Raw genomic sequence first — 25,622 nt, 5'->3', positions numbered from 1 at the left:
ACTGGCGACAATTATCACAGCTCTTGCTACACAAAAGATAAATTCTAGCTACAGGAACTCTCCAAACAAGATTAAAGTTATGCCATGGAAAGAGCAAGCCAAGGGAAGTTGCGAAGGCTGTATGTGCAGTTCTGGTTCAGTGAACACCAACCACTGTAATTCAGCCACATCCACCAGCATTCAGGGAAGAACATCAGCTCCACCTCTCAGACTTGTTGGGACAGTTTCCATGGCCCGTGAGAGATGCCAAAAAGCAGCCAGCCTGCATCCTGGCACATGCCGAGGGAACAAGAACTGCTCCGTGTTAGGTTGGGAAGGAACTCCTCCTTCAAACCCCACTGATATACAAACAAGCAGTTCTCGCAGTTTTCAAATTATCGCGCATGGGGCTGTGTTACTTGCCACACAGGCTTCTCAGGTATCGGAGGCAGATCGGAATCAGCATTGCGCTTCATGCGCACAACTGGCTTAACAACGCAACAGTTTGAGTGAATCATGTGCAGGAGAACAGTGGGAAGAAAACATTTAAAATAAATCATCCCACCACTTTTCAGCTCTGTGCCCTGCTTGGGACACTCTTCTGTATGTGGTGTTTGACTTCCTGACTGGGGAACTGCAGATATTCAGAGTGCCCCCAACATTTTATAAGCAGCATCGTTTGCTGAGAGCTGGTCTAGCCCAGTAAGCAAGCTAAGAATCACGGCGGTAGCAGCAGCATCCAGACTCCCCCTTACAAAGTCCCTGATTCAAATCCTGCCTCTTCCATAGACTCAGTCTATGCCTTACACAAACTATCCTCTTTTAGCCTCAATCCTCTCTCCAAATATAAGGATAATATTGACCTACCGTGGAGGGTTGTGGTAAGGATTACAATAGAATATATATAAAACACTTTCAGCACTCTCAGTGTGCTATATAAATGGTAAATGAAGCATTCACGGTAGCATAATGAAAAAGTGCATGTTTAAAAAAACCAGATTCTCATCTCTCCAGCTGGGAAAGAAGGCTGCTGGAGATAGATGCTTCTGGCTAGATAGGCCACGGGGAGGAGCCGTGGCTCACTAGCAGAGCATCGATCCAGAGGAGTTAGCCGTGTTAGTCTTGTCAGGCTTTGGCATGGGCGCGGCTGCGCAGAGTGCCGGTGGGCCTGAACTACAGCTCCCAGCGCAGACAGGGACAGCACAGGTTCCAGCTTCCTTCTCCTCCCACTCCCTGGAGAGACAGGGAGTCCGTGGATGTCTTGCTAGAACAGAAGAGAGAAACAGAGTTTGCCTGTGCTTGCTAAAATCATAGAAGTCCTTGCTGGTTTGTTTCCACAGGCCGCCATGTTTTTCAATGACTTCATCAGGAACGTCTCTGATTTCAAGAGGTATGGCTGCACCATTCCCCGCACGCCCCACCCCCCTGCAATGACTGATTTTTTTTTGTCTGGAAGGGGGGAATGCCAGATTAATCTATAATACTGCAGAAATGAATCTGGAGAAGATAGACTGCCCCGTTGATCTCCAAATGTTGCATGTCCCACATGGGAATATCATACTTTCCCTTATATGTCTTGGGTTTTCTTTACACTTAAAAGGGCATTTCTCTTTCAAAAAAAAAATGAAAACTGAACATTTTGGAGAAGGGTCTAGAATATGTCTTGGATTCTCTGCACTGAGCAGAGGATTGGCCTAGACTAGGGAAGAAGGTGGGACATAAATGAAGTGAAATAAAAATAAAGAGATGGGCTGGGAGGCCTTTTCAGCTCCAAGATGCTGTGACTCGGCCCCAATTGCGTTCTGAGCACCTTGCATGAAAGTGAAGAAAATGTTGCCTTAGAAGATGCTTCATATATCTCTTGGATCAGCCCCATCCTTTCAACCCCCTCAAGTGAAGGGTGGGAGCAGATTCTGCCCAGGTGCCCAGTTCCCCTTTGCTTACCACCCGCCTTTGCTTTTCAGCCTCTGCGCCCCTGTCCTGCAAGGCTTCACCTGTGCTGCTGCCAGCAGTTTGGACACCGAGAGACTCCAAGAACTTGCCAAGGCCATAAAAGAGAAAAACATCAGCCTGGGGAAAGATCAGGTCAGGCTGCCTGCTCCGCAGGGGCTTCTTCCAGAATCCAGAGCCCCGGCACTGATCACCTCTCCAGGAGTTCATTTGGCCTTGCCAGGCCTTTCTCTCAGGGTCAAGACTCAGTCCTGAAATAGATGAAGCCAGGACTTTTTTTCAGGGAAAAGAGGTGGTGGAACTCAGTGGGTTGGCCTCGGAGAAAATGGTCACATGGCTGGTGGCCCCGCCCCCCTGATCTCCAGACAGAGGGGAGTTGAGATTGCCCTCCGCGCCGCCAAGCAGCGCGGAGGGCAATCTCAACTCCCCTCTGCCTGGAGATCAGGGGGCGGGGCCACCAGCCATGTGACCATTTTCAAGAGGTTCCAGAACTCTGTTCCACCGCGTTCTTGCTGAAAAAAAGCCCTGGATGAAGCCATTTGTAAGGAGATGGTTCAACTGAGCATCCACAGAGTGCTTTTCCTTCCCCAGTCAATAATCGCAGCAAGGAGTTGGGGGCGCTGTGAAGGCTTCCCGGGGAGAAAGTATCACTTCTAGGCTGATTTTTGTTTCTTTTCAGGGCTGATGGTTCAAATCCACCCCTTCCCCCATAGTGAAAGAATTTCTCTTGTGTTTCTTTCCAGCTGCTCTGCCTAGCGAACAAGTTGATGCTCCATGGAATTCCCCGTGATTTCAATAACTATCCTAATGACTTGGTGCTGTTTTTAAGGTAAATGCCGGGCATTTCCCCTTCCTGTTGCATTTGCGCCTTTTAAAGCAGAAAATTCTGCCTCTGCATAGATTTCCAAATAAAGGAGGGGTGGGGTGGGGTTCATGTAGAAAACAGCAACATCAAAGGGTTTTGTGAACTCTCTGGGAAAGACCAGGGTCTCCTTTGACTAACCAAGGCACACTAAGATCTAGTTTTTATTTATTGCTTGCTGGTTTAAATCTTTGACGTCTGGCCTATCTGTTGGCACACTCCATAAGGTGTGAGAAAAGCAGCAATTTCACACCAGCAGTTTCAACAGATCGGTATGAAATTTGAAGCAGTTCACGGACTGTTTAACAGGGGGAAAACAGTAACTGGTTTTAATCCCTCCATACGCTGTCTATCACTTGTGTTGTGATTCTCTGTGTGAGTCCTTGGGTCTCCTTGTGCAAACATGCAAGAATTCAGACTTCCTTGGGCCAATATTAGTTTTAGTGGCAGCTGTTTTGGCAAGGAGTTTAGGCAGAAAACAGTTGCTAGCCTGGCTTGAAAGTCTGCAACACAATGATGCCTTCGACACTGCTCGGTGCGGGGGGGGGGGGGGCAGAGGGGGGAAGAGCAGTTTTCTTGGCTCTCTAGGGCCATGAGTGTGAATCATTCATCAACAGAGATAAACACAAAGTCCTTTAATGCTTCTAGTCCTTCAGATTATGGTGCAATTGGAAGCTGCAAAGAGTATGTTGCCCATGTTGGGAAAGCCAACATTGACGTGCTGGAGAAGGGTTCACCCCAACGGAGGCAGCTGCTGGCGGAGGCCTTAGATTGTCTGGTAGGTAAAGAACAATCTTGGGGTCTTAGCTGGTGGGAACGATAAGCATGGTTCGGCCAGGCTGCACTTCCACAGGTGGAGTAGCATCTGGGTAACATGTGGATTCTTAGTGCCTCTCTGGCCCAAAACTCCCAAATGCAGCTCTTGCTGAGACTCACCCAAAGTGGGGTTCAGAATGAACACACAAGCCTCAGTGATCAAAGCCCTTGACAAAAATTCTAGCAGCTGTATTTGAAACCAGCAATACTGCTGCAGAATTTGTTGCGTCCAGAAAGCCAGAGAGGGTTCTGTGGTTTTCATGCTCACAGCAGTTATGTACTTTGGAAGTATCAGTATCACTGTTATCTTGCATGCCAAATCATCAAGCCTTACCAATTGTCAGGTCTTGCCAGGTATTTCTCCCCAAGCACTTCATTGCATCACTTAAGTGTATGAGTTAATGTTACTTTATTAAAGAAGAATACCAGTATCATGGTGGTCAGGCAGGATCAGTGGCTGAAGTGACGCAAGGTAGCAAAGCAAGGTTACTTATAGGGCAAAGTTCCCGCCCCCCCCTCAGTGGGAAAGAAAGTCTGTTAGGGTTTTGGTGCACTGAGTCAAGGAGCCAGGAGAGAGGGGAGGGAAAGGACGAGCTCTGCTCAGTCTCTTAGGAGGTTGGTGCAGTCTCTGCTGGAACTTCAAGGCCACGTTCACAGGCTGGCCAGGAAATGGTAACCAAAACACCTGCAAGATAAGCAGCTAGCAACCAGTCAGCAAAACAGGTTCCCTCTGCATGTTCTCAGAGGTACACTACACACTGCAGCAAGGAATCCATATCACATGACAGATATGCTGGAGGCGTATCTGACACCAATACTCACAATGCCACCTTTCACACCAAGGAGGATTGTTTTTGGACTTCTGAATGCCACAGAGCCCATGGTATGGTGGGCTATAGTACATGGAATAGGCATAAGCAAGAAACATACATATCACAATAAGGAGTTGGGTAAATTCTGCCAACAATCTCAAAGCTCTGGAGGAAATCCATTCTACGGTTCTACCCATGATCCCAGTTTGAAATATATTCACGCTGCAAAAGAGAGGGCTACGAAGTTTAACAGGTAGATTAATTAATTGTTTTAATAGTAGACTAGCCGTATAATTGTAAACACAGTTACACCATTCTATGATGTCAATAGATTAGAATGGCTTAACTGTGGTTAAAATTGCACTATTAGCCAATTAAATGGTACTGATCATTATTGATAATAAATAAGTAAAGGATACATTTGTTTCATTTTTTAGACTATTTTGATTCCTTTATATGAACAGGGAATGATAAGGAAACGAGTAAAAATGCTCCTAACAATGTTTTGGACAAATTTAAAATTCATCTCACACTTTCGTCAGTATCTAAAATGCTTCAGAGGTTCAGAGATACACAAAACTCATTTATTAATTGGTTAAGAAGCAGATGATTAATCAACCTAAAATTCTGTATTTAGTTGACAACCTTTTTCATCCCTTTTAAGTTTGACAATTTTAAAACAATTCAATTTTAAAACAATTCTTTAGAAAATCTCTGGACTGCATGTGAGTGAGGAAAATGCTGAAATTCTGGGCCACTTGGTCTGTGACCTCAGTGCAGATTACTTCAAAACCTCTGGCAAGAATATGCTGAAACAGTTGACTCGGTGTCAGTCCTTCAGTGTGGATCAAGCCAAAGCAATTCAGGCCATCCTCTGCAGTGGAGACACCCCTGTTGGGTAAGTTTACCTGTTGGTAAATGTCAGGAACTACAATGCCAAGACCACAGCTATACAGCCCAGAAAATCCACAACAACCATTTACCTGTTGGATTTTGTCCTTTGGAGATTCCCAAAGAAGGAACATAGGAAAACCATTCCAATGACTTCTGAAACAAATCTGAATTGACAAATTGCTCAGTGACAAATGGCAGGGTCAAGGGTCAATTTCACCAGAAAAATCAGACTGCTAAAATGGACTCCCTTTCCTTTGTTGGCTTTTGAAGGGAGAAACTCCAGCCTTCTAACTTTAAATCATCTCTGAAAACAAAACACCTTGGTACCAAATACTGAGCTTGCGACCATCCCCCGTTTACTATTTAGAAATGTGATCGATTGAACTGTTTCCCCCCTTTTAGCTATAGTAATGATGGCATAAGCTCTGATCTCTTGCCAAGATCTGCCTTCCATTCTGCAACTCTGTTGAGATCTCCCAAAGGGAAAAACACCCCTAAAAACATCACAGCCTCCCACAGAGGGGGCTTTCTCCCTCGTCTCCAAACTCCCCTCTCAGAGCTCAGTGGCTTTTCTCCTTTGATTTCCTCTCAGGCCCCCTTCAGAGTGGTCATCCAGCACCCTCGAAAAACTGAGCGGCTTGTTCCAGATCTTTGATTACTGCATCCTGCAGCAAATCCCAGCGGTAAGTTTTAATCCATGCTTCATGATGAAAACTTTGAATCAGAGTCACAGGAAAAGTGGGCGGTTGTGAACAGGATGCAATTCAACATAGATAAGTGCACAGTATTGCATCTGGGCCACAAAAATGTGAAGCACAAATAGAGGATGGGGGATACGCTTCTGGGGAGTAGTGTATGCGAAAGAGATCTTGGAGTAAGAGTGGACTGTAAACTAAATATGAGCAGTCAGTGTGATGCGGTGGCAGAAAAGGCAAACTCAGTCTTAGGTTGTATCAACAGGGCCATTGCATCGAAATCACAGGAGGTCATAGTTCCTCTCTATACTGCCTTGGTCAGGCCACACCTGGAGTATTGTGCGCAGTTCTGGAGGCCTCACTTCAAAAAGGATGTGGACAAAATCAAAAGGGTGCAGAAGAGAGCGACGAGGATGATTAGGGGTCTGGAGACTGAGCCCTACGAGGAAAGGCTGAGGGCCTTGGGAATGTTGAGTTTGGAGAAAAGAAGATTGAGGGGGGACATGATTGCTCTCTTTAAATATTTGAAAGGCTGTCATTTGGAGGAGGGCAGGGAGCTGTTCCAGTTGGCAGCAGAGGACAGTACTCGAAGCAATGGGCTTAAATTACATGCAGAAAGGTACCGGCTGGATATTAGGAAAAACTTTTCCACGCTCAGAGTAGTTCAAAGGTGGAATCAGCTGCCTAGGTAGGGTTGCCAGGCCCCCTCGATCTCCCAGCAGGAGATTGGGGCCTGGCTCTTACTTGAGGGGGGGGGGGGTGCACGCGCCCAAAGCGCGCGCGCGCTCCTGCAAGCACGATGACGCCACTTAGTGATGTCACCACGCAGCCCATTTGGGTGCAGATCGGGCCCATTGTGGGCCCCTGCGGAGCGCAGGAGCGTTCCTGCGCTCTGCAGGGGCCCACAATGGGCCCAATCCACGCCAAAACGGGCCCATTCCGCGCCCATTTTGGTGTGGATCGGGCCCGTTTAAGGCCCCTGTGGAGCATGGGAGCATTCCTGCGCTCCGCAGGGGCCCACAACGGGCCCGATCCGTGCCAAAACGGGCCCGATCCGCGCCCATTTTGGCATGGATCGGGCCCGTTTTGGCGTGGATTGGGTCTGTTGTGGGCCCTTGCGGTGTGCAGGAACGCTCCCGCGCTCCATAGGGGCCCCGATCCAGGCCAAAACAGGCCTGATCCTGGCTGCTGCTGTGTGTGGGGGCGTGCAGTACCGCAGGGGGGCGCGCATTGAAGGTGTACGCCCCCCTCTGCTGGCCAGGTAGGTGGGGGCGGGGGTGGGAGGGTGGGGGCAGGGACTCCCACCCCCACTGGGGGTCTGGCAGCCCTATGCCTAGGGAGGAGGTGAGCTCCCCTTCGCTGGCAGCTTTCAAGGAGAGGCTGGATGAATATTGGTCAGGGATGCTTTAGGCTCATCCTGCATTGGGCAGGGGGTTGGACTAGAAGGCCTGTATGGCCCCTTCCAACTCTGTGACTCTGTGAAAGGAGGATTTTGTCCACCAGCTGCCTGCCCAGACTGCAGGCCCACTCCCTGGAGCAGGATCCTTCCCAGAGGCGGCAATGCATCCTCCCTCCCCACTGGCCTTTGCCCCTGGGCCAGCCTGCTGTCCTTTGGCTGTGGCCTTCCTCTCAGGCTTCCTGCCACAGTGCTGGCAAGTTGGCCTATTGCTCTCCTACTTTGGCCTTTTAACAGCTTCTTCCCTGCCCCACCTACTTCCTGGGTCTCTTACTCTACACTTGAGTAGGCTTTTACTCCTGAGTAGGCCAGTACAAGCTGCCAATTCATCTTTCTGACAATGTATTGTCGAAGGCTTTCACGGCCGGAGAACGATGGTTGTTGTGGGTTTTCCGGGCTGTATTGCCGTGGTCTTGGCATTGCAGTTCCTGACGTTTCGCCAGCAGCTGTGGCTGGCATCTTTAGAGGTGTAGCACCAAAAGACAGAGATCTCTCAGTGTGAGAGATCTGACTGAGAGATCTCTGTCTTTTGGTGCTACACCTCTGAAGATGCCAGCCACAGCTGCTGGCGAAACGTCAGGAACTGCAATGCCAAGACCACGGCAATACAGCCCGGAAAACCCACAACAACCATCTTTCTGACACTTGATCCGCTCCTCTGCAGCTGGACTGGGGCTTCTTGTAGGGCTGCTCCTTGGTGCTCCTTTCTCCTGTCTGACTTTGGGGTGCCTGCTTAAAGATTTAGTTGAATTAGGACAACCTATTTCATTGAAAAATCAATCTTTAGATTGCAGTCCAGAAAAATGGGTTCCACTACATCAACTTGGGAATTTTATTAAGAGCCTAACAGTTGGGGAATATGCGTCATGTTTCCCAAGTCCAGTTTTCTTTGGGAGATACTCTATTAATTATTCAGTGTTTCTGCTTGTTCTTTTTCCTTATCTGAAAAAATTCCTAATAAAAATATTTTAACAATAAAAACAGTGGGCACCTATTTAATTTGCCTACGGCTGCCAACCCAGAGGTGGGAGATCTCCCAGAATTACAACTGATCTCCAGATGACAAGAGCCCCTGGAGGAAATGACTGCTTTGGAGAGTGAACTCTACCACACCAAGGTCCCTTCCTTACCCCAATCCCACCCTTCCCCGGCTCTGCCCCAAATTTCCAGGAATTTCCCAACATGCCTTGCCTTTTCCTTATCAGACCGTAAGGAGAACAAATATGGAGACTGCCTTTGATCCAGGGGGCAGATCCCCTCTCCTAGTTTACAGAGTAATAAAGGGTTTTTCAAAGCTCCCAGTCTGGGTGGTATGGATTGCTTTTCCCTTTCCAGAGTGTCTTATTGCCACGGCTGAAGTGCTTCCGACACACACCCTACCTGCTGAGAAAAGAGCTGGCCTCCTTGGTGAAGAACCTCCAGCCTGCCAGGCTCAAGCGTTCCTCGGGTACGTAAAGCCCAAACTAGGCTCTATGGGTGTAAAAAAAATTTTAAAATTGGTAAATTCGGTTTGGTAATACTGACCAGAGCAAATTCGGTAAAATGTGGCCATTTCCTGTGGGAAACTCAATCTGGTGGCCTGAGGGGATCATTTTTGACCAAATACCAAATTTTCAGGGTGCCTCCTCCTAATTGTCCTCTAAAGATCTCCCAGGTTCTCCGCCATGTGAACCCATCAAGAACCTCAGCATGAATGAAGCAAAGCCTTTCAGTAGCCAGCCCGGTAGTCCCTCAAGCCCGCCCCAAAGGACACCTCGTGCTGCTTCTCCTCCCTCTGCTGGGTCTCCACAGCTGGAGGAGGGGAGCCTCCGCAGCAGACCCCTGCCCAGAGCCAGCTCCTCCCTCAGGCACCTAGGTTGGGGGTGGCGCTCCTGCAGGCGTCTCAGCGAAGAGGGCCTTGTGAACCCTCTTGCTGACACCAGCCAAGCCACAGGCCAGGCTGGGTTGGTCCTGCACGGAGCACGAGAGTGCTCCTGCGGCTGGCACAACAGCGTCGTCTCCGGGACTGATGCCGTTGCACGCTAGGGTTGCCGGGTTCCCATGCCCTTCTAGCAGGAGGGGAAGGGACCTGGCACTTACCTCGTGCCAGCAGTGTGGTGTTCCTTCCCGGAAGTGATGTCATCGCAATGGCCGCAGGAGTGCTCCCTGCGGGGCCAACTCTGCCTGTTTGGAGCCAAAATGGAAGAGAGAGAGAGTGCTCCCACGGCCCGCATGACGACATTACTTCCAGCAGTGATAGCATCGTGCCTGTTGGGAATGCGTTGCGCGTGGCACGCACTCCTTGCGCGTGGCACGCACTCCTGGGCTGCTTGCTGGTGGCGGGCAACCTCCAGCAGCTTCCCACCTCTTGCCGATCACTGGGTGATCAACAAGCAAGGGGGCAAACCCCCAGGAGTTTCCTCGCCACCAGCAGGCACCTGGGAACCCTACCACACGTGCGCGTGAAAAGGAGCACACTGCCGGCACGAGGCGAGTGCCAGGCTCCCCCCACTCCCTCCAGGCGGGTAGAGTGACTTGGCAACTCCAGGGAGGCAGGGCCTCAATCTCTAGGCCAGACCACACACCACAAAACGGCGTCTGCTGTCAGGCAAGGCTGCCTACGTAACTCCTCGCAGGCAGTTTTGAAGAGGCGTTCTCCTTCCAGAGAATCCCATCGGCCCGAGAAGGAGGGCTGCTGCAAGGACTCGCCACTCCCTCCCCCTTTCCTTCCTTATTTCCCCTCCCTTTCGGGGAAGAGGGCAGGGAACAGTGCGCCTTGCTGGCCCTTCACAAAGGGACAGTCCAGCTGCAGTTGCCAGAGTTTGCCAAATTGAATCACATTAATATGACCTTCAGTTCGGTAATCCCAAATTCCACCCAATCAGCTGGAATTTGGTATTTTTAAAGGGATTACCAAACCAAACTGCACATCCCTTCTAGGCTGCATGCGAGCCAGTCTGCAAAGGGATCTCGGCAGCATTTTTAAAAGGGAAATTGGTAGCAACCACATTGTGCCTGAAACAGGGCCACGGCGTGGAGCTGAGAAGAGGGACTTCAGTGTCTTCTCCCGTGCAGCTTCACCAATCAAAGTGAAGCACTCAACCCACCAGCCCCACAGTGCAAAGAGCAGGCACTGGCCTTTCCAAGACTAGTAGCAGCGTGGGAGTGGGCAGTCAGTGTAAGGCCTCCACTCCGCACCACTGCCCTGATCTGAATTGAGGGTCTGCCTGCCTGCCTGATATTTCCCTGGAAAGATCTGTCTGTAGATGACTCAGAGCCAAGCTACAAGTGACGCCTGACACAGGTTGGACACTTGTCAGCTTCCCTCAAGTTTTGATGGGGAATGTAGGCGTCCTGGTCTTGCAGCTGTAATGGAGAGCGAAGCTGTAAAACCAGGGCGCCTACATTTCCCATCAGAACTTGAGGGAAGCTGACAAAGTGTCCAACCTGTGTCAGGCGTCACTTGTAACTTGGCTCTCAGTGCCGCATCTAGTGTCCTCCTGAGATGATTGCTGTTAAGTCTTGAGCTTTTCTCATGGATCAAGTACATTTTCATGCTGCTTAGAATAGGGAGCCGTTTCACTGTTTCTTGAAACACAGGCTTTTAGAGTGCCCATTGCTCTAGCTTGGGGTTACCAACCTCTAGTTGGAGCCTGGAGATCTCCCAGAATTATTACTGATCTCCAGACTACAGAGTTCAGTTCCTTTGGAGAAAATGGCTGCGTTGGAGGGTGGACTCTATGGCTTTATACTCTGCTGAGTTCCCTCCTCTCCCCAGTTCCTGTCCTCCCCATGTGCATCCCCCAAATCTCCAGGAATTTCCCAGTCCAGCGTTGGCAACAATATTCTGGCCACTGAGATGTGGAAGCCCGCAGACTGTGGCTGACTTGTGTCTCGTTTCTATAGACTCGCAGTGCCCACCTGGCAAAAATGTGACTGATGAGATAGCGCAAGATGATCTGATGCCTATTGAATATACTGTCGAGGAGCTGCGCGATTGCTTGGGAATCCCCGTCTTGATAAGAAACCTGGGAACACTCTCAACCTTCGCTTTCACAGACGAACAGCTGCCTGTGATAAAGGCAAAGCTGGACGAGGTAGGGGAGGTTTTTATTTGCTTTGGGGGGAGTCAAGAGAGACGTGGGAATGAGGCTGAATTCCAGGCAAGTATTCCAGACAAGGCCCAAGAGAACTGGAAGGAGGCTGTTCTGAATGGAGTCCATTTCCATTGGGTTGGATTCTACGGATCTGTCCCACTACGGGTGGCATTTTCCTCTCGCTTCATCATTGTCCAGGCTCTCCAAGCCCCATTATGGGAAGTGTGTGTGTGTGTGTGTGTGTGTGTGTGTGCGCGCGCGTGCGTGCACGTGTGTGCGCACACAAGCTGAGTGGCATTCACAAACATTTACTTTTACTTGTGAATTCCCAAAGACTGGATATCCGGATCAGGTACTCCGCAATCTTGGAGACTTCAAGGATTTAATGAGTCTTGAGGACATTAAAAAATGGAAGTTCAACTCGACAGAGACACTTGCATCACTGCTGAATGACAAGCTTTCACCTGAGGGGGTAAGGAAGGACACAGCAGACATTTGCTTCTTTGGGAGGCATCACCCAACCAGATTCTCTTCTTCCCATTGTTTCCAAAACCAGAATTATTTTATTTGCTTTAAAAAGGTCCTCCAAAATCTCTAGCTCCTCCTTTTCACCTTAACTATAGACAGGGAGCCCTGCTGGCCCACAGAAAAAACAACAAGTGTAATAGCTTTTTATTAGGACCTACCGAGGATAGTCCAGGAAAGCCCAGCCTCATCAGATCTCAGAAGCTAAGCAGGGTTGGCCTTGGTTAGCAGTGGGATGGGAGACCTCCAACGAAGACAAGGGTTGCAGAGGCAGGCAATGGCAAACCACCACCTCTGTGAGTCTCTTGCTCTTAAAGCCCTAGCAGAGCTCGCCATAAGCCAGCTATGACTTGACAGCACTTCCCACCCCTAACCCTCAATATATGTCAAAACTGTGGCAGTGTTTGAATTCCTCATTAGTCTGGATGTTGAAGAGGAAGAGGAACTAATGTTCAGGGCAAGTTGGAACAGCCCTAAGTCTACCACCACAATAGGTGTTGCAGACATAACCGGATTTGGTGGTGCTGGGGGCAAAATCAGTTTATGTATGTTGTTCACCCACAGCTATCAGCACAAAGAAATGATTGAGGATATAATCACCAGCACTCACTCAGGAAGCCTGCCTGTCCATAGCAAAATTCAAAACAAACATTATGTAATACGACTTATAAAAGTTTTATAGACTTTTATAAAAATCAGTTTTCTCTTAGTTATGGCACACCCAGTCCATAAATCCAGAGGAGTTAGCCATGTTAGTTTGTAGTAGCAAAATCAAAAAGAGTCCAGTAGCACCTTTAAGACCATCCAACTTTATTGTAGCATAAGCTTTCGAGAATCACAGTTCTCTTCGTCACATGCATGGAGGGCCAAAAGAAACTGGTCAGATATAGAGGAGGAGAGGGGAGGGCGGAGTAGATGCAAACAACTCCTTCTGATATGGAGATGCAAACAGCTCCTTCTGATATGGAGATCAGTTTGCTTCTGTAAAGGTTCAGAGGAGTTAGCCGTGTTAGTCTGTAGTAGCAAAATCAAAAAGAGCCCAGTAACACCTCCAAGACCAACCAATTCCACTGCAGCACAAGCCTTCGAGAATCACAGCCCTCCCCGCCAGATGCTTCTGACGAAGAGAACTGCGATCCCCGAAAGCCCACGCCAGGTGCCACTGGACTCCCCTTGATCTTGCTTCTGTAAAGGAAATCAGTTACCTGTGATAATGGGATAACCATTCATAGTCCCTATTCAGTCCCAGCTTGACAGAGTCAAATTTACATATGAATTCCAATTCAGCAGCCTCCCGTTGGATTCTGTTTTTGAAAGGTTTCTGTTGAACTACAGTGACCTTTAAGTCTTCGATGGAATGTCCTGGTAGATTGAAGTGTTCTCCCACTGGTTTTTGGACGTTTCCATTTCTAATGTCAGATTTGTGTCCATTTATTCTTTTGCGTAGAGGTTGGCTGGTTTGTCCAATGTACAGAGCAGAAGGACATTATTGGCACATGAGGACATATATCACATTGGAGGAAGAGCAGCTGTAACCTCTACGCAAAAGAATAAATGAAGAGAACTGTGATTCTCGAAAGCTTATGCTACAATAAAATTGGTTAGTCTTAAAGGTGCTACTGGACTCTTTTTGATTTTGCCAGTCCATAAAGAAGTTGAGTGCTCTGCCGCCACCTAATGGCTGCAGTTGGTTTTGCAACATAGACCTGAGCTGTCTGTCTCCCCACACACACACACCCTCCCCCATTACAACTTCTACAACAACAGACAGGCTCTCCTTTCCCACACAAAACTTTGGCTGTGACAGGAGAGTCTTAAAGAGGAAGTGCAAAACAAAACAGGCACTTCAGGTAGTTGAAGAGATATTTAATCTCAATACACCCACACCCACCAAAAAATGCCATCTATTTATCTAGCACGTTAAATTCTCCAAGGAATTCAGGATGGCATAAGTTTCTGCATTTTGTTCTCACAACAACCCTGTGAAGTAGGTCCGGTTGAGAAAAAGTGACTGAGCCAAGCTCTCCAACTGACCTTGAAGAACTAGGGTTGCCAACTGACTGGAAAATTCCTGGAGATTTTTGTAAATTTCTTCAGAAAATGATGGGAGGTATCACAGAGTGTTTGCTAGCCTTCTTTGGCATGCCAAAACCTGCCACATATAAAATAGCCATGAAAATTCAACTGGTCAGCAAGAGCCCCCTCTGGCTTCCCCTACTCCCTAATTTCCTGCCCAGCTACGAAAAAGTCTCATAAAATTCCCAGGCTTTGGAATTCTCCAGATTGCCCCATAATACGTGTCCAACGGGCCCTTTCTGCTGAGCTCTGAGTTAGCAGTCTCTGCCGTGCGCTGCGTGTGGAGTTGTCTTCCTCGGGGCTTGCAGGCTGATGTCTCTGGGCTTTGAAATTATTTCTTTTAGGCCACTGCAATAATTCATCAGTATACTGATTCTGGGGGCCCACTGAACGCTGCAGCCCTGAACGTGATTGGCACCAAATACATCTGCCTGCTGGATTCAGATCAGCTTGAGAGGATTGATGAAAATGCCATCAAGTGAGTGAATCTCTTTAACATTTTTGTTGCAACATCCATTTTCCACTTAGCAAAAATGTCACTCTCTCCCTCCCAAAAAAGATAATGCAAACACTTGGCATTAATTTTGCTCTGTTCAAATATTCAAATAGGCTCACGTGTTTTCTTAGCAACACTAACAACAGCCCTGTGATGGAGGCTAGCTTTATGGCCCACATGTTGCAAATGGAGAGGGAGGAGGCAAGGCAGAGAGAAGAGCTGTTTGCCTCATGTCACTCCATCAGATCATGGCAGTAGCAAGATTTGAACTAGGGACCTCCCAGTTCATATAGCCAGCATCTTCACTGTGGCAGCTGAAGGATTCGATTTTATTGATTCATGCTGCTAAATGTGGCCTGGGGAAGCTGCCGTCAACACTGGCAGAAGGCCCTCTTGCCATGGAAGAAGGAAAACACCACCATTCGCAGTCAAGAACTTCCCTTTAACCTCAACCTTTTCATTCTTCCCAGTTAGGGATATCCTCAGCTGTACCAGTTCTGGATCGGTCTAATAAATAAATTGTATGTTGGCCCCAGAAACCTAATTAAAGGATTCCATGTTTGGGCAGTTAGCAGAGTCTACTACTTAGCAGAGGAAGTGTGATCATAGGTAGCTGTGAGCTGGTTTTGCTGGCTGGTATATGAGCAGGAGAGAAAATAACAAAGCATACACTTGCTTATACTTAGAAAGAAAAAAAGAGTTCTTCATTGTAGGATTCTATCTACCTATCTAGTCTAAGGATGTACATGGATGCTAGGACAAGTCCTAACATCCATGTTTCCAAGATGGAGGGAGGAGAAGAGAGAGATGGTGTTATGATCTTCACTTTCTTTAGGGTGGATTTTGCTTTAATCTTTCCCTTCACACCCTCTGGGTAGTTTGCTGCCACCAGGAATATATTATTCCAAAATGTTTTATTTAAATTCTCCCTTTCGTAACGTGTTTGAGCGTCAGGCTCCTTCGTGGTTCTATGTGGCCCTGAGGATAGGAATGGGAGATAACTCTGGGATATAACAAAACACAGTTTATTTTTTTAAGAAGCGTATTGGTTACATAAAAGACGTTCTTAGTTCTTCTAGTTGCTTCATCCAAACTCATCCACACAGATCTCTTGTAAGGCTTCACACACAGTTAGCCTCTTTCTCTAGGCTCTGTATTTCCCTCACAGAGAACTCCTCAGACAGCACACAGCCGGCCTGTTTTCTTTTCACTCTCTCTCTCTCACTTCTTTCTCTCTCAGGCGCACACACAGTTTGCCTGCTTCAAATAGAGTGAATATATAGTCTCCCAGACACACTCAGTTCAGGCTTCCCCTCAGGTTGCCTTTCCCTCACAAATACATGAACACCCTCAGGCTGCCCACAGCTCGCCTCTCCGGCCCTAACTGAATCTTTTTCCCTCCCTCAGTAACTGAAAACTGCCTTCACTCCGCCCACTCTCAGTCATCAACCAATCATATCACTCACTCATCTCTCTCTTTCACCCACCCCAATCTTCAACTATCTCACCAAGCGTTTAAAGACACAGGCACCCATTTCTTGAAATCATTGCAAATCCCCCCCTTCTCCTTAAGCGGAACACATCTCTTTTCCAGAAGAGTGGTGTGCAGCTTCCTCTGGCTTAGGGAATGTTTTATTGTCTCTGCAGTTCCAGTTAAGTCCACTTCTCACACTTCTGTGGTTTTTGGTTTAAAGTATTGGGTTTCTTTAACTTGCGTTCCTCCTCTGCTGGGGTGTCATCTCCCTCTCTGGGATGCTCCACTGCTGGGCTGAGGTCATCTTGGCTTTGGCCTTCTCTACTAGGTCGTTGTTTGCTTCTTCTGGTTGTTTCTCTATCAATATTCTGTTCTTTCCTAAACAGTCTATTTCTTTCTTGCGAACAGGGTTTGAGCTCAGTTCTTTACATGCTCTCTTCATGTTTGATGCACTGGGTGACTCATTTAAAAGGCTAGCATCCTTCAAGAAGTTTCCTAACTCTTTATACTGGTTTCTGCACAAGCTGAGCTTTTCTAGTACTTTCCATTTGCCTTCAATCGGTTCAGCAACTTTACTATCAAGTTGCTTCTCTCCTCCAACATAAAGTCTGTTTCTAATTGACTGATAGCTCCTGTACATTATTAGAAAGACAATTAAAAGGACAACAACGGCAAAATAAATCACCATTTCTAAATGCTGAATCTTTTTGTTGCTGTTTTCTAGGGCTTTCTGCAGCCTTTGGTTTTCTGTATCCAAACCTTGGTAACTGACTTCTAAACGTTCAGCCTTCTTAAAAGATGTTTTTATAAACTTTAGACTTTTCTGAAGCTGTAGGTTCTCACTTTCCAGTTCTTTGTTGTCTAATTGTAACTGAGCCATCTTGAGGTTCATACTCTTCAAAGATTCAACTGTTCTGAGTTCTAAATTCTCTTCATCAATTTGTGTATTCTGTTTTTCTAAGGACTCTAGCTGAAATCTGAGTTTTTCCAGAGTCTTTTTCAGCTTTCTATTTTCCATGTCCAGATTGCAGTTTTCTTGCTCTAAAGAATTTATTTTTCCACAGGTTATCTTTACATTAGTAATCCTTTTCTGTAACAACTCATTTTCCCATGCAAAAATGTCTGTTTCTGCATTCATCTCATTCTGCCTGGCCTCCTCTCTTATGTCCTTTAACTCAGGATCCTTCATAATTTCTTTTTTAAACTCCTCAGAGTTTTTATTTATGCCTCCTGCTTTTTCTTGGGACATTTCAGCAGTACTGCTAACAGGAGTTTGTCTCTCTCTCTTTCTCTCCTGTAATGTATCGATTGTGTCTGTTGCTAGGATACCTAGGGGCTTGTCTTCTGCTCCCCTGGCTTCAGCTTGTAGCAAATCATTGGAGTCAGTGCATACTTGAATTCTTGCCCCTGCTCCCATTACATCTCTTCCCAATACTACTGGTATTTTCTGTTCTTTAATAACTGCTACAGGAAAATATTCTTCTTTTCCTCTCCAGTTAATTTTTAGCTGGGCTAGTGGCACTCTTTTAGAATTTCCCCACACACCTTGCAAGGATATTTGTTTATCTGCAATCAGGTTTTTCTTATCAACAAAATCCTCCCTGACCAGTGTTACTGAGGCTCCTGTGTCTAGAATGGCTAAAGTATCTCTCCCATTTATTTGTACCGCCTCTCTCAGTTCAGTACCCTGAGCAACCTTATCTATCTTTACCCCACACAAATAGACTGTTTCTTCAGTGTTTATGGGTAAGGCAGTGTTCTTACGGGGAGTTTCATTTGTGTTTGTTGAGCCTTTGGAGTTTCTATCATCTTCATCACTCTGATCATCTAAGTCAGTTCTAGTGACCCTCCTTACATGCTCAAGCGTTGTTTGCTTGGGTTGGTTCTTTAGACATTTGTAAGCTAAATGCCCTTTCAGACCACATACATAACATCTTTTATCATTCCAGTATCCATCTTGGTTTCTTTCTATATTTTTATCCTGACTTTTTATAATCTCAGCTCTCTCATATGTTCCTTTCCTTTCTCCCTCTTGTCCTTTATTGGATTTAAACTCTGGTTTATAAGAGTAGTCTTTCCTTTCACGGCGATCCCAACCTCCTCTATTAAGGGTTAATCTATCTGCCCACTCTGATGCTTGGTTGACATTCTCTGGAAGTTTGTCTTTAACCAGAAGTCTGATCTCTGAAGGAAGTTGAAATAAAAACTGATCCAAAATCATTAGATCCCTTATTCCTTCTTTAGAGTTAGCTTTGGCAGATGAAATCCATTTATCAAAATAGTCTGTCAGTTTGGCACTAAAAGACTTAAATGACTTCTCTTTCTGAGGCACTAGGCTTCTAAACTTCTTTCTGAAGTAATCAGCACCTAGCCTAAATCTGTCATATACTGCCTCTTTGTATTCAGCATAAACAACAGGTTTATCTGAGGGAAATGTGTTGTAGATCTCAGCCAATTCCCCTCTAATTAATCTGGGTAAATACTTCATATATTGTGTCTCTGGTATTTCCCAGTTCTGAGCAGATCGTTCAAAAGTGGACAGGAAAATTTGTGGATCTTCTCCTGACACATACACCATAAAATCTTTTGGGGTAACTCGAGGTAAATCAGCTCTGGGTTCAGAGTTTCCCTCCTTTTTGTCCCCATTCTTAAGTCTCTCTCTTTCTAATTGTAATCGTTCAGCTTCCAAACTGGTGTGTCTTTCCATCTCTTGAACTCTAAGTTCCATTTCAGCTTTCCACTTTTCCCTCTCAAATTGGTTTTGTTCTCTTTCAGCTTTCAGCTTCTCCCTCTCAAATTGTTTTTGTTCTATTTCAGCTTCCCTTTCCCTTTGTTTTTGTTCTATTTCAGCTTCCCTTTCCCTTTGTTTTTGTTCTATTTCAGCTTCCCTTTCCCTTTGTTTTTGTTCCATTTCAGCTTTTCCCTCTCAAATTGTTTTTGTTCTATTTCAGCTTCCCTTTCCCTTTGTTTTTGTTCTATTTCAGCTTTCAGCTTTTCCCTCAGAAATTCTAAATATTCTGGATTAGGGTTGTACATTCTCTCCTCTGCAGTTCTACTTGGCTCCACACTGCTCTGTATCAGTATAACTCTCAGTTCTTCTACACTTTTCCCCTCATGAGGTAAATTTAACTCTATGCACTTCTGAATGAGAGCCTCCTTTTTCATCCCCATAAACTCTGCCATTTCTCTTTTACTTTTATTTCCTTCTACAATTGTACTAAACTTCACCAGATTATGTTCTCTCTTATAAATCCTACTAGTTCTTCTGTGTCTTTCCTTTATAAATCCTCATAGGATTTAACTGAACACTCTGTCTCCTTGGCTATCTGTCCCTTCAGAATGCCTTTCTCTTAGAATGTTCCTTCCTCTCAGGCCATTATATCCCCCTTAAAATATTTTCTTCTCCTCAGGATGTTTGGATCCCACTGCTACGCCTCCACTTGTTATGATCTTCACTTTCTTTAGGGTGGATTTTGCTTTAATCTTTCCCTTCACACCCTCTGGGTAGTTAGCTGCCACCAGGAATATTAAATTCCAATATATTTTATTTAAGTTTTCCCTTTGGTAACGTGTTTATGCATCAGGCTCCTTCGTGGTTCTATGTGGCCCTGAGGATAGGAATGGGAGATTCCAATGACTGCTACTCTGGGATATAACAAAACAAAATAAAATTTTATTTTTTAAGAAGCGTATTGGTTACATAAAAGACGTTCTTAGTTCTTCTAGTTGCTTCATCCAAACTCATCCACACAGATCTCTTGTAAGGCTTCACACACAGTTAGCCTCTTTCTCTAGGCTCTGTATTTCCCTCACAGAGAACTCCTCAGACAGCACACAGCCGGCCTGTTTTCTTTTCACTCTCTCTCTCTCACTTCTTTCTCTCTCAGGCGCACACACAGTTTGCCTGCTTCAAATAGAATGAATATATAGTCTCACAGACACGCTCAGTTCAGGCTTCCCCTCAGGTTGCCTTTCCCTCACAAATACATGAACACCCTCAGGCTGCCCACAGCTCGCCTCTCCGGCCCTAACTGAATCTTTTTCCCTCCCTCAGTAACTGAAAACTGCCTTCACTCCGCCCACTCTCAGTCATCAACCAATCATATCACTCACTCATCTCTCTCTTTCACCCCCACTCTTCACCTATCTCACCAAACATTTAAAGACACATGCACCCATTTCTTGAAATCATTACAGATGGTGTCTGGGACAAAGCCAGGAAGAGTGAGAGGGAGGGAGTCAGGAGAAGGAAATCCTGAGAATAGCAATCTACATATCAAAAGATAGGCAGAGCAGTAAACAGAGTGCCCTGACCTCTCTATCTGTCTAGCTATTTGGTTTGTCCCCCTCTGAAACCTGAGGAAAGGGACAACGCTGAATTCTCCTCTTCCAACACAGTCAAGGGCCACAGGATAATGTTTGGTAATTGAAAAGTTGTAGTTCCTTCAAGGAATCCCTCCAAATCAAAGCATAAAAAGGAAATATTTACCAAATATCAAATAGCTGTGGGATTTCATTTCAGTTTAAGCCACCATAAATACCTGGGCCAAAGGCGGTTATTTTTCCTATGAGTAATAATGCATAAAACATTTCTTGTTGTTCAATTTAAGCGTGCTAGGCCTTGAGATACTGTAGGGAAGGGTCCCATTGAAGGCACACACCAAACAGTTCGCTGGAGCAGAGAATCTCTCCCGTGCTTTGGGCTGTTCCCGCCGACACCTGGGTTCTGCTGGGCAGCCCTAGCTGCTCACAGAAGATCTGAGTTTTGTGGCCTGTTGTTTTGCTTGGATCTACCCAACTCAGGTTGTGGGCAGGTTTCCTTGTGGCTAATAAGGGTGTTTAGGACATTTTGGGGGACTGCAGAGCTGTGGGATCAAGAGTTCAAGGGTGGGGGAGTTGAGATGGTTGGCAGAGCTGCTGGTCTCCTGTATTCATCCCCTTCGTCTCTTTTTCGGCAGCGGAACTAATCCCCTGGATCTTTCCAACTGCACCCAAACCACCAAAGACATCCTGTATCCCAAAGCCAAGCGGGCTTTCTCTGACCGACACAACCCCCCTCGATATTATGGCCTCATCAAGTCGTATCTAGGTAAGCAGAAGAATCGCCTGGAAAAATAAAGTTGTTCTCTAAATGGATCACCACAGTTGTTTGGAATAAGACCTTGAAGCTCCTTCCCATTGGGCCCCAAAGAATTGCGGAGCTCTGTTTGTAGCCCTACAAATGGGTCATTGTTCCTCGTGTGTTGTGTGGGAGCCAGGCATCATCCCTCAAGGTACCACAGCAGTCATGAGGGCTTTGCTCTAATTCCTTCCAGGATTAGCCTAGGCAGCTAAAAAGGTGAGAAATCATATTTTGTTCTCACCTTGTAGAATGCCAAAGGGAAAAACTCTGAAAAGAAAGTCTTGCATAAAGACTTGAAATTACGGGAGCCCATTTGCAAACAGCAAGGCTAACAAGAATAACACATTTTATCCCTCTTTTTGCTTCTAGGAGGAGCTCCAGGAGATGACCTGAGGGCGCTCAGCAAAGATGGCGTCAACATGGACATCAACACGTTCATGAAGTTGAGACCGGACTCCTTGTTGGTATGTGGGACCCTCGCTTCACGCCAAAGGTGGTGCTCCAACAGAGCAGCTCACTGCAAAGGATGAGTTGTGGCATAATGCGCTAAGTTCAGAGCAACCACCCTTTCAGGTTTAAAAAACGTCATAATTGGGAGTTTCAGATACCAGGACAGTTTCAAACTACCACCGTAGGGCACTTTGCTACTGGAGTGTGCTAAAGTTTTGACAATACAAAATGTTGACCCTCAAAACTAAAAGCTGTCACTCTTGCCCTCTGGATGGATGTCATGGTATTGGCGCCACATAACAGGGCTGCTGGAAAAATTTCACTGAGCACAGTGTTGGAGGATTTTTTAAGGAAAGCAAACGAGGTTCCGTACGAGTAGAGAAATTTCTTAGGGCAATTCCCTCTGCCCAGCAGGCCACCAGCTTTGCCTCTTGAAATCCCTCCCCTGGAAAGTTTTCAGCACCAAGAATTTTTGTGCTCATATAACTTCTTCTCTTTTGGTGAACCGGCAGAGTCTAACACCCTCTAACGTCAAGGGCTTACTGGGAGAACATCTGAAGGATCTAAAGGGCCAGGAGAACAATTCCCCAGTTAAAGAATGGATCGCCAGACAGAAGCAATCGGATCTGGACCAACTGGGCATTGGGCTGGTGGGTGGGACGCCTGATGGATACGTCAATATCACACCCAGACACCATGGTAAGAGGCACCTTCCCGCTTGCTTTTGGGGTGGCAAACTAAAACACTCTCTAACCTTAGAAGCAATCTAGGAGTTGTTATAAACATTCACTTTTAAAACTATCTATCCTCCATATATATAATTGAAGCCGTTCAGGCCGATGTTTTGTTCTGTTTTATCCTAACAACATTTCTCACCAGAGGGAGGCAGCTGATCACTCTTCTCCAGTCACCCTCCCTGCAAAGATGCCCAAGCACAGCTTTTAAAATTCTTAGTGTACTTCATTTATCCTCCCCCTTTTCTCTCCTACGGGAACCGCAAGAAGTTTACATTGTTCTCCTTCTTCCCTTTTGCCACGTCAACAATCCTGCAGGGTAGGTTAGAGTGATGCCCACCCAGCTAAGGGGCTCATCCCCCCCAGAGTTGTACGAGGGTGTTCTCTGTGCTGTCAAGGAGGAGTCAGTAATGCCAAGACAGCCTGTTTTAATCAGCAGTTTCCAAGGTTCACAGTCCCCAGCAGCTATGCTGGTTTGCCCCTTAGTACCTCCACCTGCTTGCCCAGGTTCTTAGGCCCATTTTCCCCACTGAGGTCTTTTGCCTGATCTTGGTAGCCCACTGGCCTTTGCTAGGCCCCCCAGGCATGGCCCAGTGGTAGTTGTTGCCTCTTGGCCAGAAATGCCCCCTTCCCCATCCCAGGGACTCCAGCATCCCAACCCACTGTAGAGAACTCAGCCCGACTACTCTCCTGCCCTGGTCCTAGCTGGTCCCAGCCTGGTAGTTGCTTCCCCCTTTAGCTGGGCCCTTTTTATCCCCCTTCTTCTAGACCAGTCCAGTTCCTTCTGCCCTGTGCCCGCTCCTGAGTAGGTCTTTTCTCCCAAGGAGATCTTTGCCCTCAAGCGGGCATTTTCCTTTATCTTCTCCTGCCATGACCCCCAACCATTACCTGGCTGCTGGCATACACAGGATAGTGCCGTTACACCCTTTCTCCCCCAGGGCTCAGGTGCCCAGGGGTGATAGGCTGAGAGCATATGGCTGGCTCAAGCTTACCCAGGATAAGTGGGGATTCGAACCTGGGTCTCCCAAATCCTAGTCTGACAGTCTAACCCCTGCACCACACAGGCTCTCTTTTTTGTCTTAAAGGCACAGGGGGAAGGAGAAGGGGACAAACATCCTTTTTGGGCACTGGGTATTCCTTACCCATGGAGGGGACGTCTGGGGCAAGGGAAGAAAGACGGGCACTCCTGGCCACTGGATTCTGGCAGACCCATCAGGGCGGGGGGCGGGGCAGGCTGCCTTTTGCACAGGAAGCTCCTCCTCCTCTGGCCGCAGCTCCACTTGGGGGCAGGGGGAGGGAGGAGGGTGGGCTGCGGAGTTGGCGGCTCTTCCCAGCTGCTGGTGCCCTTCTGTTCCCTCAGGCTGGGGAGCAATTTAGGCTTCAGATTTGTTAAGGCGAGATCAGGCAGGCCCTTTTAACATCATTTTTGCAGAGTGTGAAGGCGTGTGTCAAAGCAGAGACAATATGCAGCGTTATTTTCCTTTTTTATTTATTTTGCAGATTAGTAGTATAGGAGCCCCCCACCCCAGTGGGTGCCGGCTGCCCCCAGAGGGTGGATGTGCGGTTCAGTGACACCCCGTTTGCTGCCGGCTGGGGCCTCCCCCACTGACGCTCCTTCTCTTTTCGCCAGGACCTCCAGAGGCATCAGGGGCCACCAAGGGCCACTCCCTGCATCTCTACCCCTCGCTTCTCCTGACTCTGCTGCTGACCTCCTTCCTATCATGACGTTTTCCCAGCTTTAAAAAAAAACAGGGAACTTATGCTGGAGACCAAATCTCAATTATTTTGCCAGTTTTCTACCAGTTGGCAGATGTGCCTGCATTAGGAAATTACGGAAATGCAAGGTGGGGGGAGAAGGCGAGGAGTGGAGAGATGAGGGGAATTCCCTCCTCCTGCCATTTTGGGAGGGCGGGGGTGGGGGGGTCAGTAACTTTTGAAAAACTGTTGTTTCCTGCACTTGGCAATGTGAATTTGAAAAGCAGGCATGCACAAGGTGGGGGCACAAGAACTTCCACCCTCTGAAAAGTCAAATGCTAGGACTGGAAGGAAGGATGCAAATCGAGATGAACGCTGTTTAGTCTAGAAGTCCCAGGGAAGAGTTCCTCTTGAGGACTAGCGTGCCTCCTTTTTAACTTACTGATGGGGGAACATGGCAGGATTACTCCCCAAGGACGAGCAGCATGAGCGCAGCACAGAAGGACAGGGAATAAAAGGGGAAACTGCGGAAACTGGTGAAAGAAGCGAGACAAGCTCACACAATGTTCTCTGCCTCTGTTGCCTAGCTGTATCGTGCACAATAAACATTTGGTCTTCCTCCCTGCCGTGTCTCTTGCGATATTGCTGTTCCTGACACCAAGATCTAAAATCCTCCTGACTCTTCTTCAGGAGGAGAGAAATGTATCTACCTAGAACATTTTTGTCCTGTACTTACAATGATCCTATGAGGTAAATTAGGAAGATGAACTGATTGGCCAAAGGTCAATAAAACAGGGCTTTTTTTCAGCAGGAGCGCGGTGGAATGGAGTTCTGGCACCTCTCGAAAATGGTCACATGGCCGGTGGCCCCGCCCCCTGATCTCCAGACAGAGGGGAGTTGAGATTGCCCTCTGCGCCGCTGGCGCAGAGGGCAATCTAAACACCCCCCTGTCTGGAGATCAGGGGGCAGGGCCACCGGCCATGTGACCATTTTCGCCGAGGGCAATTTAAACTTTCAAAAACTCCCCCCTTGTTCCAGCTGACCCAAAGTGGCGTCATCGTGCGGTCCTGAGTTCCACCGCCTCTTTTCCCAGAAAAAAGCCCTGTTTGTAACATTTTATTCAAACCAAACAGGTCGTTTCTATAGAAAGCTGCTGCAGGCTAGTGGATGACTGAGGGAGGGGGTTCATATTCCATGTGCCAGTTCCAGGGAGTTACGCTTGTGAACAACTCCTGATGGCCTCTGACTGATCCCCGTCCCTGAAGCCCCAAAGCCACGGCCTGGAGGTCTCTGACTGAAGGCGCATCTCTGAGGCAGTTTTGAAGTACACCCCACCCACCCCCCACCGGCCGGCAACATTGCCACAGAAATCCTTTTTCCCCTCGGTCATCCCCCACCTCACCCCTCCGGTCAAGGTTTCCTGTGACCCGAGTTAGAAGTCTGAAGCCACAAGTTGGAAAAGGAAGGCTGTGATCTCTCGCAGGGCAAGTCTGTGCAGCTGTTATTGAAA

At 47.3% G+C, this 25,622-nt stretch overlaps 1 protein-coding gene across 1 annotated transcript; it reads left to right on the top strand.

Moving 5' to 3' along the window:
• Positions 1–1,325: 1,325 nt before the first annotated feature.
• On the top strand, positions 1,326–24,568 carry LOC129338927 (mesothelin-like). Its single transcript, XM_054993487.1, has 14 exons — positions 1,326–1,369; positions 1,944–2,064; positions 2,673–2,758; positions 3,440–3,569; positions 5,127–5,317; positions 5,906–5,996; positions 8,800–8,911; positions 11,350–11,540; positions 11,875–12,012; positions 14,486–14,619; positions 21,070–21,200; positions 21,603–21,697; positions 22,196–22,382; positions 24,048–24,568. Exons 1-14 carry the CDS (start codon positions 1,326–1,328, stop codon positions 24,140–24,142), a joined length of 1,746 nt encoding a protein of 581 aa, XP_054849462.1. The 3' UTR covers positions 24,143–24,568.
• The last annotated feature ends 1,054 nt before the right edge of the window (positions 24,569–25,622 follow it).

The sequence above is a fragment of the Eublepharis macularius genome, chromosome 12 (genome assembly GCF_028583425.1).
Source record: "Eublepharis macularius isolate TG4126 chromosome 12, MPM_Emac_v1.0, whole genome shotgun sequence".
NCBI lineage: Eukaryota > Metazoa > Chordata > Lepidosauria > Squamata > Eublepharidae > Eublepharis > Eublepharis macularius.
The sequence above is the reverse complement of the archived record's forward strand: the minus strand, read 5'-3'. Positions and strand labels throughout refer to the sequence as shown.